At 45.6% G+C, this 13096-nt stretch overlaps 1 protein-coding gene across 3 annotated transcripts in view; it reads left to right on the top strand.

The window, feature by feature from the left end:
• Positions 1-13096, top strand: part of LRIG1 (leucine rich repeats and immunoglobulin like domains 1) — a 128281-nt gene that overhangs the window by 112310 nt on the left and 2875 nt on the right. For all 3 annotated transcript variants that reach the window (XR_014712343.1, XM_084633462.1, XM_084633461.1), the window contains exons 10-18: positions 943-1014; positions 2449-2520; positions 4380-4543; positions 6461-6781; positions 7223-7504; positions 8134-8553; positions 10523-10648; positions 11398-11544; positions 12624-12935. Coding sequence is in view for 2 of the 3 variants with exons in the window: in XM_084633462.1 (XP_084489588.1) it covers positions 943-1014; positions 2449-2520; positions 4380-4543; positions 6461-6781; positions 7223-7504; positions 8134-8553; positions 10523-10648; positions 11398-11544; positions 12624-12935 (1916 nt within the window). In the remaining variant the exon portion in view is untranslated. The remainder of the gene's footprint in view (positions 1-942; positions 1015-2448; positions 2521-4379; positions 4544-6460; positions 6782-7222; positions 7505-8133; positions 8554-10522; positions 10649-11397; positions 11545-12623; positions 12936-13096) is intronic.

Here is a 13096-nt window from a genome sequence, read left to right as displayed (position 1 = left end):
ATGGATCGTGTGATGTGGTCTGGATGAAAGCTGGAGGCATGTAGGAAAGTATAGCGGTCAGTAGGTTTCCGGTATAGGGTGGTGTTTATGTGACCATTGCTTATTTGCACTGTAGTGTCCAGGAAGCGGATCTCTTGTGTGGACTGGTCCAGGCTGAGGTTGATGGTGGGGTGGAAATTGTTGATATCCTACTGATAATTGCCAATTGTGAATATTTATAGAAAATTGGTACTTTGTAAATATCAGATTGTGCTGTGAGCATCATAATTGGCAGTGTTCTGCAAAGAACACAAATCCTGTCCTGCTTATTAGCACCGAATGTTGATCTACAGGAAGGCTGATCGTCCCTGGAAGTTTGAAAACATACTCATTGTCCCTTTGGACAGGGCTCACCAAGTGATGTTCTGTTCAGGACCCTCTTGTGTTAGGCACTTTACAAACACGCATAAAGAGACCTGCCCCCTTTAAAGATCTTGCAGTTCCTGTATGTGTGCTGAAGTTCAGCTTGTCCTATAGGACAAACAGCAGTGAATAAATTATTTCTCTTCTACTAAAGGTCAGAAGTGGAAGGTGTTGCAGCGATAGTCCAGTACCTTGTTAATCTGGCATTGCACTTAATTCTGTCCACAACCAGCCCATCGCAGAATACAAGAGACCTTCTGTTACTCAACAAGCCAATTTCCAAGTACCATCGTAGACCTGCCTCTTGATGTGATAGGGCGCATTCCGTTTCATACTGTCATCACTATTAAATTGTAATACAGATAAAAGTATTTAATTTCAGGAGGGGAAGAAGTGCACGCTTCAGCCCCTTAATCTCTGTGCAGTTCAGATTTCCACTGCCTTACACTGGACACTTTATCAGATACAGTCACGCTAATTGTGTTTTTTCTTTTGCCTTTTCTTTCTGTTTATCTGGCACTGGATGTTTGGAAACTGCAGAACTCTGTTTGGAAACAAGATCAAGTCAGTGGCCAAGAAAGCGTTCTCAGGCCTGGAGGCCCTGGAGCACCTGTGAGTAACCCACCATCCTTTGCCGTTTGGAACGAGGCCTGCCAAAAATGGCTGAGGAGGTCTGCTAGCAATTTAATAGCGTCTTTGTAAACTGAGAAGCCAGTCCATTTGTGGGGGCCAGCTGCTTCCTTCTCATTATAAGTCAGCTTCAACTTTGGCCTTTCTTTGTGCCAGGAACAAAGTTACAGAACATATGGCAAATTTGCATGCCCTTAATTTTTTGATTTGTATTGGGATAAATATCTCCTTAACTCATAACATGGTTACCCTGCAGGCTGTTTGCAGCGAAGCCATGTTTCAGACCTGGCCATCGCTCCCCCACTCAGCATTCCTCCAAAGTCCGTGACGAGACATGTTGAAAATGACGAGCTTCTGATACAGAAACAAAACCTCTCATTCAGTGTAACCACTTTTCAAGCTGTTTGCAGGAAACCAGTTTGGCTATAGCTAAGCAGTTCTTCTCGTCTCCTCCCAGGGCCGATGCCTCGAGCAGTGATTCATCCTTAGTTTCCGCTTACGAATTTAGCCAGGTTTAAATATTTTGTTGCTCTGTGTGATTTATTGGATGTTGATCACGTTGACTCTTAGGCCCCTGGCACCAAAACAAACAGTGAGGCGCAAGTGTGTTTTGGAGGGGTCAGTAATGACTCTCTGGTTGCAGTTGTACTGAGATTTGCACTTTAAAGCAGCACTAAACTCCTATTGTTTCACACTTTAGTGACTGAGTTTAGAGTCCAAATTTTGGCATAATCCTCCTTCAAAGACCAGTGGTTTTTTTAGTAAAGTACTGATGAACTTCTGCAGAGGGAAGCATTTAAAAATACTCCTTTTTGGAAATTTTTACCCCCTTTTGCTCAAACTAGCTTTAGAAAACCTAAACAACCACGTTCCCCCCAAACACGTGTTCTAATATCTTCTCAGATATACGTCCCTTTGGAACATTTATAATTAAACACATAGACAGATGTAGTCCTCTTATTCAGGAGAACTGTTTTCAAGGCTATGGAGTAACACAGATTTCTACCTGCTGAGGATTTGGTCCATGAGCAATAAACCTGCTTGGAAGTCAAGGCTGCCTGCTGGGTGCTCAAGAAGATGGTGGAGATGTGTGAGCAGTGACTGGTGGAGGTAGTCTAGGCTGAGATGGTAAAGTGGAGATGAGGCGTTGAATGAGTTGCTCGTTTCTTTGCTTCTTGTGGCTTGCATTGGCGAACTGTGCAGTCTAGCAGCCTTAGCTCAGAGTTAACAAGTGTTTTATCTAGTATAGATCCACAATAATACAAATACAAACCATTGTGCACTGCCTGAATATGGAGCTTGCATACCATAAAAGGTGTGTTCCATTACTTACTTAGCTTGGAGAAAAGATGTTGGTCTCTTGATGTTACTGGAGCATTAATTTTTTTCAAAAGTGCCTCTGATTTTGTTCTGCAGGAACCTCAGGGACAATGCAATCAGGTCTGTCCAACCAGAGGCTTTTGCTAAGATGAAGAACCTGAAGCAGATGTAAGTATTTGGACCGTACATACCATTAAGTCTGCACTAATCTTTCTCCTCCTGTTTGTGAGTAGTACCATACTGGTCACATGTATAACATGCCATTGGAAACAATTCCCCCTTCTCTCTCAACCTTCCCTACAGGTTATTTTTACACTTGAGCAGATGTCCCGACACATCTCACACTTAGTAGAGAGTGAAATTAGATCAGAGTAACCGTGGGTAGCATGTGTGCAATTATCCATCTCCGCTCAGAAAATCCAGTTCTGTTAAGCAAATCTCTTGTTCTTACACAGTGCTCTGTGAGCTATTTAATTCCTGGTGGCCAGGAATGTAATTTCCGGTATACCTATGTTTAGGGTCTGCACACAGTGCTGACGTTTCAGTGGATTTGAGATGTACATCATCTAGTGTCAGCTGTAAAAATGTGGCTGTGTTATCAGAACTGCTAGTTTTTCTCAGTGCCAGGGCTCTCTCTTGTTATATACACATACACACAGATGCATATCGTCATCTCACAGCGTTCTAAAGGTTAAGCTGTAATATTCGATGATCTCAGATCCTGCCCCCCAGTCGCTGTATAGTTAATGTGTGGTTCACAACCTCTGCTTGACCTTTGGTGCTACTCCTTACAGTCAAACCTGTATCGCTGCTTTGCTGATAGTGAAGTTTCACAGAAATGCCTTGGCCTAAAAATCGCTGTTTTACGATATGCTGTAGAGATGGAACTTTAAATGGTCACTTGTCTACGTGGTGCTTTGTAAGAGGTTCCTAAACCAACACAAAGGCCAAATTCTCTGCTGATGTACATTTTGAGAGCACCATTAGCCTTAGGGCTGTGATAAGTTAAACCAGCAGAGAATTTGGCCTGGAGTGTTTTAAAAATTATGTAGAGAACATCTCACACCTTACAGCACGTAAAACCCAGGCCTGGCATTACTAAAGGAGTTGTGCAGCATTTGAAGTTATTGTGTCTTGTGAGCTTATGCCCCATCTTTGATGGCCATCTGCTAGTTACACAGGTGAAGTATCTTCTGAATTCTAAGATTTCTTCTTAACAGCAGCCACTAAGTTCCCAGTAGGATGCTGAGAATTTTTTGTTATTTGAATTACTCACTGTTTTTGTTGGCCGTATACAAAACCAGTGATTTGTTGGCCCTCCCCTCCCCCTGTGTATCAGTAGTTAACCAACAAACAGAATTCACTGAGCTGAGCGCGTGCCTTCTGACCCCCTGGTGCACAAACAAATAAGTGCACAAACAGAAGGAGGGAGAGAGACCTGTTGGCTTGGGCTGCATCGGAAATGCACTAAAGATTAGCATTGGCTAAGTAGGTTATTAACCGCTGTAAGTAGAGAGCTTCACAGAACGCTTTCGACATTCAGCGATTGAACCTTGCAGACAATCCCGATAAAGACTTTCGAGACAATGGTGGGCAGAGAAGGCACATGTGTAGTAATTATACAAGAGGAGTTCAGGATTCCTGGGTTCCGTGCCTGACTCTGCCCCGATACATGCCTCCTTGGTAGATTACTCAGGTCCAGATCCTCAAGGGTATTTTGGCTCCTCGCTTCCATTGAGATCTCTCTGCCTCGGTTTACCTAAATGTAAATCACCACTTGCCAGCCTCTCAGGGTTGTTGCAAGGGTTAATTAATGTTCATAAAGCGTTAGGAGATTTTTTGGGGGCGGGAGGGAGAGGAAAGGTGCTATACAAGTGTGATGTATTTAGCACAACAGCCATCTTCTCCCTTTTTGCTCGTGCTGAGGGAAAGGGAGGCCCGCCGAGTGATTTTAAAGGGCTCTGAACTTTGCAGTGTTTCTCTCGCAAGGGTCACAAGCGGGCGCTTTCGTTTCTGTTTCCCTCCAGCCACATAAACAGCGACAGCTTCCTGTGCGATTGCCAGCTGAAATGGTTGCCGCACTGGTTAGCCGAGAAGGAGCAGCAGCCCTTTGTGGTAGCCACCTGCGCCCATCCCGAGTCGCTCAAGAGCAAGAGCATTTTTGCCGTGCCCACAGAAAGTTTTGTGTGTGGTAAGTGGGGTCTGGGTGTGAGGCTGTGTGAACGGCAGGTCTTGTTTTGGCCAAAATTTCCTTTTACTGCTAGATTGTGTGATTGTGCCAGGGTTGGTGGGGGTTTTGTGTCATCAAAGCCAACCCAAGCCTACATTTTAAAAATTAGTCACTGGCTACAATTTATTTCCCACCAAAACCACACATCACATTGGTTGCATCTAGTGTATCCCTTTACAAGGCACTCTGAGTATTAAATCAAAGGGGACTAACAGTTGGTTCAGTTATAAATCCAGCTGCTCTGTTATAGGAAGACAGCTCTGGTCCTAGAGAGCTAATATGGGCAGGGTTTCAGCTGTGAATTTGCACACAGAGTGATAGCACTGTGAGCTTCAGTTGTTGGGTTTGGGATTTCCCCGCTCCCCCCCATTGCCACCCCCTCAATCGTAAGAACAAAAGGTTTTAAAAAAATTGTGGAGGGGCGGGGGGTCTTTAAATATAAGCTCTTTTTATGGCTGTTTTATCCATTAAATCTGAAACAGCCAATTGCTAAAATTTGCATTTGTGTGTTTGTGATTAATTTTTATTTGCTTGGATCAGAACTACTGCTTTCCTTTCATCCAACTGCTCGCTGCTGTTATGGCCAAGTATGGCTGAAAACCAGCCTGGCAAATGCAGAACAGCTGAACACACACACACAACCTAGCTTTTAATCGGGAACAATTAAAAGTGATCAACCGAAACCTGTGGTAGGAGACTGGGCCAAAGTCACGATTGCTCATGCTTTCCTCCTTTGAAACTAAATGGGGCCTAGGTTTTGGAACCTCTCTGTGCGGTTTGTCCTGTTAACCATGTGGATTTTAGTCTTACTTTTTTACAGTGATAATTTATGAAGAGCAGAGTAACTTTTGAAAGTTCCCTTTCCTCAGTTGAAAGCATAACTTGTATGTCTCACTGATGAAAGTTCACCCCACGTTCCAGCCACACCTGAGATGAGCACAAATATACACATACACTTAACGTACAGGGCATCAGAGCTGAGATGGCCTGCCTCCAAATGGGCTTGGTGGGGTTGTTATTTCAGTCCTAAAGAAAAGGAGACACATTTTCAAATGCTCTGTCCCCACGGCAAGTCATCACAAAGTTGCAAAATCAACCTTTCTAATGTAAGGACAGCTTTGCATCTCCGATGGCTGCCAAGCCATCAGCCACCGGTCTTTCCCAGTTCCAGAGGCATCGCTGTTTGTTTAAACATTACTCCAATATTCAGTTACGCTGTTTGTCGAAATCTAATAAACGAAACTGCTTGGAACTCTGCTAAAAGCAACAGTTGCCCTGAGCAGAGGGGTGCACATGCAGGCCTCCGCTTTAGAAGGGTGACAGGCAAATACAGCTGCTGTTCATAGACATCTTGTACCATCATGCTGCTGCTAGTGAGTGCTTGTCAGTTGTAACAGTGACTTTAATCCTTTTCACCCTCCGCTTCAGGTTAACGCAAGAGTTTGAGGGAGGGGTGGTTTAGAGGAGAAATTTAGGGGCTGCAACTTACTCTTGAAGTTGAACTTCAGATTTGCTCTTATTGTTTGAAGTGATGCTTTGTACATGAGTGGTGTAAGTATTCTGGTAGCACCTGGGCCCCAGTCAGTGGACCAGCGCCTCATTGCGCTAGGCACTGCATGCATACACTCTGAAAACATGGGGCCTGCCCCTACAAACTCTGTTGCATAGAGAGAGTTCATCTTCCCATTAAGGTACATAAAGGCAGATGTGCAAAAATGTCAGTTCCTCAAGCTAAATAGACTCATGGTTAATTAAATTTAGACTTGCTCTGCATCAGCTGCTAAAATAATTTTGTAGGTGAAAACGGCAAGAATTGTGACCGGGAACAGTGGTCATAGCGTCCGAGTTCGGGGCTGAACCGCTGTCATTGTTTTTCAGACGATTTCCCCAAACCCCAGATTATTATTCAGCCGGAGACAACCATGGCCGTTCTCGGCAAGGATATCCGCTTCACCTGCTCGGCCGCAAGCAGCAGCAGCTCCCCTATGACATTTGCCTGGAAGAAGGACAACGAGATCCTGCACAACGCCGAGATCGAGAACTTTGCCCATGCGCGGGCCAAGAACGGCGAGGTGATGGAGTACACCACCATCCTGCACCTGCGGCACGTCACCTTCGCCCACGAGGGGCGCTACCAGTGCATCATCACCAACCACTTTGGCTCCACCTACTCAAACAAGGCCCGGCTCACTGTTAACGGTGAGCGCCAGGCTGGGTTCAAATTCTTTTCTTGTCGGTAAAAAGGTCATCCAGCCATACGTATCCCACGGTGTGTTGGGAGGCCCCGTATTACAGGCACACACCTCTCTGGCTATGCTGACCCCGTTCTGGCCACGCACATGCCTAACTCCAAGCATGCGAGTCATCGCTAAACACAGGCGTCATCCCATTGGTTTCAGCCGTTCCCGCAGGGTCTCTGCCAGCAGGAATGAAAGTCTGAAAGGGCTAGAAAGAGGGAACATATCGAATAACATTTCCCTTTAGAGGGAGGATGGTTTTTATTTGTTTCATACCCTGAAGACTGATCCCAGAAGCATTTGAAATTAGTTTAACGGGGGGGTTCTCAGGCATCAGGAAGGCTGGTTTAGTTTCCCTAAGGCTGTTTGTCACTCTACCCCCCCGCCCCTTTTCCCTTCACAGTGTTGCCTTCATTTATCAAAACCCCCCATGACATCACCAGCCGGACAGGGACGACAGCACGGCTGGAATGTGCGGCCAATGGCTTCCCCATCCCACAAATTGCTTGGCAGAAGGACGGAGGCACTGACTTCCCAGCAGCCCGAGAGCGACGCATGCACGTCATGCCAGACGATGACGTCTTCTTCATCATGGATGTGAAGATAGAGGACATGGGCGTTTATAGCTGCACGGCGCAGAACTCCGCGGGCTCCGTGCTGGCCAACGCCACCCTGACGGTACTAGGTAAGAAGCTTTGCTTCCTTGGGGATCCGGGCAGTGCAGGCAAAGGAACCATTTTGAGTTTCCAAAATGGATTTTAGAAGGGAATGCTTGAGTCGTCAGAAGCCATAGACCTACTCATGGGACAATGGGGTTGGAGCGACGCCAGTAACTTATGGGAACTACGAAAGGACCCAGATACCTGAGAAAATGAGTCCAGTTTCTGTTGGAAGTCACCCTTCTTCTATAGGAGAAACCCGTTAGGCCATGCTATTTGCCTCCCCTGCCAAGGAGAAATATGCAGGAGGAAACTAAACTCTGCCTCCTTGCCCTACAAGTTATTGGTATGTGACAGCTGTTATTCCTCCTCCAAAGTGGGAGATGATTAGCCTGGGGCATGGGTTTCTTGTGTAGGATATGGAAAGAAAACTAAAGCAGAACTGATAGTAAAGGCCCAGATTATGCCAGTTAGACATTGGTTTGCAGTGGGGTGTCCCTGGGGAAGCTGGCATACAAGACCCTGTATTGTTTAGCCAATTTCTAGAACTTTGCTAATTGTGTTTTCAGAAACGTCTGTTGGTTTGCTAACTCTAGATGATCTGAGTCATCTCAACGCCCCTAGAAACTTAATATCTGTACTTAAACCCCTGTAGAGACGCCGTCCTTGATCCATCCACTGGAAGACCATGTAGTGTCTGTAGGTGAAACAGTGGCCCTTCAGTGCAAAGCAACGGGAAGCCCACCTCCACGTATCACCTGGCTGAAAGACGACCAGCCCCTGGTAGTGACTGACAGGCATCATTTCACCCCTGGCAACCAGCTGCTGATCGTTCGGAATGTTGTGCTGGAGGATGCTGGGAAATACACCTGTGAAATGTCCAATACCCTCGGAACGGAGCGTGCGCACAGCCACGTAAGCATCTTGCAATCCCTTGGCTGCAGGAAGGACAGGATGACAGTGGGGATAATCACCATTGCAGTGGTGTGCAGCATTGTGCTGACGTCTTTGGTCTGGGTGTGCATCATCTACCAGACCAGAAAGAAGAGTGAAGAATACAGCGTCACCAACACAGGTACGCTCCAACCCTGGCTAAGGGCACTTGGGCCAGCGGAAACCTTTGCGTGCCAGAACATTCTGCTGCGGCTGAACAGCTGAACCAGCCAGCCATAACTCCTACTTAAAAGGCTTATCTCAGTGATTTGATTCCCCGTATCATCTGCCTCTGTTCAGGAAGCTGCACCCAGCTGCACTGGCTGTCACTTGCTGTTGCAGAATGTTCAGTGCTTTGATTTATGGCTTGCCTGGCTCATCAAATTCTCTCCCATCCAGGCGCAGACAGCCTCTCCTGATTCAGAGCCTGACAGGTTTTCTCTGGCCACTGTCGGAAGCAGTGTTGCAATCTGGGTTAACCAGGCCTCATTTGTGATACAGGAAACCCTTTTTCCACCCTGGGTACTGACCCCTCCACCCGCCCACATAGAACTCTTGCAGTGAGATACCTCCAGCAGTAAAGTGCAATGTCTTCTAGAGGAAGTTTTCTGGTGCCTAGCGGCCTTCTAAAAATGCCACCCTGGTGCCAAACTCATGGCATTGGGTTGATCGCTTGAGGATGGGCTGTACTGAGGTCAGGAGGAATAGTCAGTGTAAGCACCCGTTTGGCCTGTTGGACCAGCTTCCTGGACTCTGGGGTGCTCAGCAGCACTGGTTCAGTCTGATCCCTTCCTGGGATTTGATGCCCTCCACTATATCCCTTTAATCTTCTCAGGAAACAGGTGCAGTACGTATGGGGCTTTCAAAGCCATGGCGGAAGGGAAGGTTTGGATGGAATGTAATTTGCATGCTCTAAATGCAGTCTTTTCTGCAGGACCCTCTGACACTGAATTTTTTTTTTTTTAATCTCGAGACATTGCAGAGCTTCTCTCTTCCCCTTTGTGAATGGTGTCTGGTCAGTTCGTTACAGGGTCAGTTCTGGAAAAGGAGGGGTTCCGGGCCGCATAGAATTGAGTTTACATTTGGCATAGCTTGTGGTGGGGGAGGGTGACGGGACTGGCTAGGGATAGAAGTCTAAGAGCTGAACCTCGCCCAGTGACCCAGGATCTAGCCCTGGGGCTGCTGTCTGGGTGAAGGCTGTTCAAAAAACAAGGCCAGCTGCTGTGGTAAATAGTAAATGTCTTAAAACATGGAGATACTCCTCTTAAGTTCAGATAGCAGTAATTTTAATAGGACACTTGCAATGGAGAGAAAGTAGCAGTCCCCCCGTCCCGTCCCCCCCCCCCCGCAAAAAACAAACAAACAAAAAACCAAAAAAAAACATTTGCTTTGTGCTGGGGTGATGAGCCAGCATAACGTGAAGGCAATTGCATATTTATCAGAGTGGCTGAAGTAAAATCAGGCTGAAGCTGACTCCCCAAGCAGCAGCCCCCTGGCCAGTCGTTATCATTCTTCTTCAGTTTTGAAGTTTACTTTCGGCCTGGTGTTTTCATGAGGCGGGGCCTGGTACAAAGGGAGTCTGTTGCTACCGAGCCACTGACAACCCTTACTAAAAATTCAGAAAGCAACATTTATTATTCTGCACATTCCCCTCCGACTGACCGGAGGAATCCTGGCAGACACGGAGGCTGTAACTGCTTGCTCAGTTTGACCATAGAAAGCATGCAGGCCGCAGTCTTCTCTATTCACACGGTTATGAAAGCGGTTGGATCAGTCTCCTAAATAACTTAGGAATCCACCTTCTATTATCAGAAGACCAAGATTTTCACAAGGCCCTAGGGATTGGCGATGCCTAAATTTTGAGGCACTCAACTAGTGCCACCTTAAAGGGGGCCCTGAGGGGGCGGCTGCTCAGTGTGTTCTGAAGGACAAGGCTGCTTTAAGATGTCACCCAACAACGTAGACGTCCAAAGTCACTGGTCACGTCTGAAAAGGGTGGCCCGAGTCTCCATGAAAGTCAGTGGCACTTCTGCTCCTAAGTCATTTTTGACAGCGTAACTCCTTGTGTAGAAGTACGGGAGGTTCACATTTGTCTTTACCTCTTGTTGCAGATGAGACCATTGTACCACCTGATGTGCCAAGCTACCTGTCTTCCCAGGGGACTCTTTCTGACAGACAGGAAGTGGTCATCAGAGTTGAGAACAGCCAACAGCCTAACGGGCACATAGAGAACAATGGTAGGAATTGGATTCTAACATTTAAAAAGCTGTAGCCACTCTTGGCGTGACGAGGACTAACCAAAAAAAATTAGTGTCTTCTGCTCTTATTGTGAGCTGTTTGCAAGATCCATACACCTAGCTACTACACTGTATTGGGGACACAGGCAGGGAATCATAGAATATCAGGGTTGGAAGGGACCTCAGGAGGTCATCTAGTCCAACCCCCTGCTCAAAGCAGGACCGATCCCCAACTAAATCAGCCCAGCCAGGGCTTTGTCAAGCCTGACCTTAAAAAACTTCTAAGGAAGGAGATTCCACATGCCTCTCACTTTGCAGACATAGAAGAAACACCTTTCCCAGTAATATCACTCATCAAAACAGATTCCTTTAGTGACTACTAATTCATCAGGCCTGGAAGAATGGGTTTTGCCAATATTGGTCTAGTTCTATGGCTCTGGAATTACTGACAACTAAATTCTAATACAAAATCCACTGGCATGGCAAAACCCTGCCTTCAGGCTTACAAATTAAATGCCAACATCATACAATATTTTAAAAGACAACATGTTAGGGCAGAAAGTTTAAATTTCAGGATTAAGATGATCATTAGTCTATAAAGCATTAGTTCCTTGAAAAATTGACTCAGCATAAGGGATTACAATGGAAACAGTGTATAATTCTGTTTTTACAGTACGATAAATGACTGAATGTTTCGACTGAAAGAGCAGATGGTTGTAATCTTTAGCCAGCTGGTTCTTTTGTTATAGGTATGTGTCATACTGATGCTGGAAGAAGTCCAGATGTTGAAGCTCCCACTGTAGCTTGTAGACAGCCAAAGCTATGTGTAGGATATAATAAAGACGCTTGGAAAACCGAAGACGCAGCCGATGGAATGCTTGTTCCAGATAAGACAGGTACAAAACACATTAATCTGCAAAGACATTTCATGTTAGTACAGATCAGAAATCATTTGAGAGTCGGTGTTATTAAGACTGAGAAGAAATGTTACCTAAAAAAATGCCAAGAGTGATTCTCAGATGCGGATACGGCAAGTTCATTTTTCTCTTGCTTATTTCTTCATCACAGTAGTTTGAGCTTAAAGCACAGCCAGAAAAGGGAAAACTTTTGACTCTGATCAGCATCACTGCAGCTTGAGTGGTTGTTTTTAAGCCATTCCTAATATTTAAGAGCTGTTTCAAACTGAAGGGGTTAGACATTTTCATCAGAGGCATCATAAAGGGACTGTCCACTTGAAAATAATCAGAAGTTCAAAAATCAAGTTAAAAGTAGTTTTGGGCACTACACCTGCTCCTTGGTCTCTTTGCCAGCGTGTGTGGTTTTCCAATCACAGTTTCCTGTTTTTTTAAAAAAGATTTGCTCTCTCATCGTGCTGTATATAAGAGCCCCTCAGACCACCTGGGAAACTGACTGATTCTCTAGGGGGAAATAGTGAAACCCAGCTAACTGACCGAGTGCAGATAAAATAAACTGGTGGGAAAAACAGACTTCCTCCTCTAAGCAAAATATTTTCAGATAGAAATGTGATTTAAATTGACAATGTCCCTTTAAAAACGATGACACTCAAAAGGCAACATACTCCTTTTCAGCAACAGCTACCGCAGAATTCCACCTTCTTTTTCTGCCCTGTCTGGTCAGCCACAAAGCAGGAAATGGTGGTGAGGATAAATACGTAACACCTGTAAGGTGTCTTTCTACTTGCAATAGAAATAAATGTGTGGAGTGGGATAAAGGAGGCAGACCCAGTCGTTTCAACAACCGTTAGGGATACTGGGAAATCTAACGTTCTGCAAAAGGCAGGCGTTAACTAGATTTGTAGAATACCAAAGAAGAATATATTGTTCAGGTGACTCCCATGTGGCAGAGGGGTGGCCTGAGACGTCTTGTCCATCTCCAACTTGCATGATGCTGTGATGACGGCTTCAAACTGGCTGTATTTAACTTCAGTTATTGCCTTTTCTCGCCCTCCACAAAGGGTACAGCCTGCCAGTTGTGTGCACTGACTGTAGCGGAAGTACAGATAGCATGAATGTCAACATTTACCCCAAGGATCCTGAATACTATTCTCAGCCAGCTAAGACTATGGATAACGCACCTCAAAATGCATTCAGCAGAAAAGAAGCAAGTAGGAGCAAGAGCAGAGGCAGCAACCCTCTTCACCCTCCACAGTGCACTGGGATTGACAACAGTCAGAGAATGGACACCGCTAGTACTCTGTATCCCAGCAACCATGACAGAATGCCACCGTCGTCCTGCACGAATCAACCACTGCACGTGGACAGACAAGGTACACATTTTGCTTGGGTCTCTTTCCCTACACCGTTCAGATTAATGTCCTGTTTCCTCTCATAGCCATGCCTTGCTTTTATAAAGCTTTAGTAATCTTTAGTATTAAACGTCTCCTATTTAGTGGTTGGGTTTGAATTATTATTATTTATTATACGCATT

This window comes from Lepidochelys olivacea, assembly GCF_965140295.1.
Source record: "Lepidochelys olivacea isolate rLepOli2 genome assembly, chromosome: 7".
Classification (NCBI taxonomy): Eukaryota; Metazoa; Chordata; order Testudines; family Cheloniidae; genus Lepidochelys; species Lepidochelys olivacea.
This window is presented reverse-complemented; position numbering and strand designations above follow the sequence as displayed.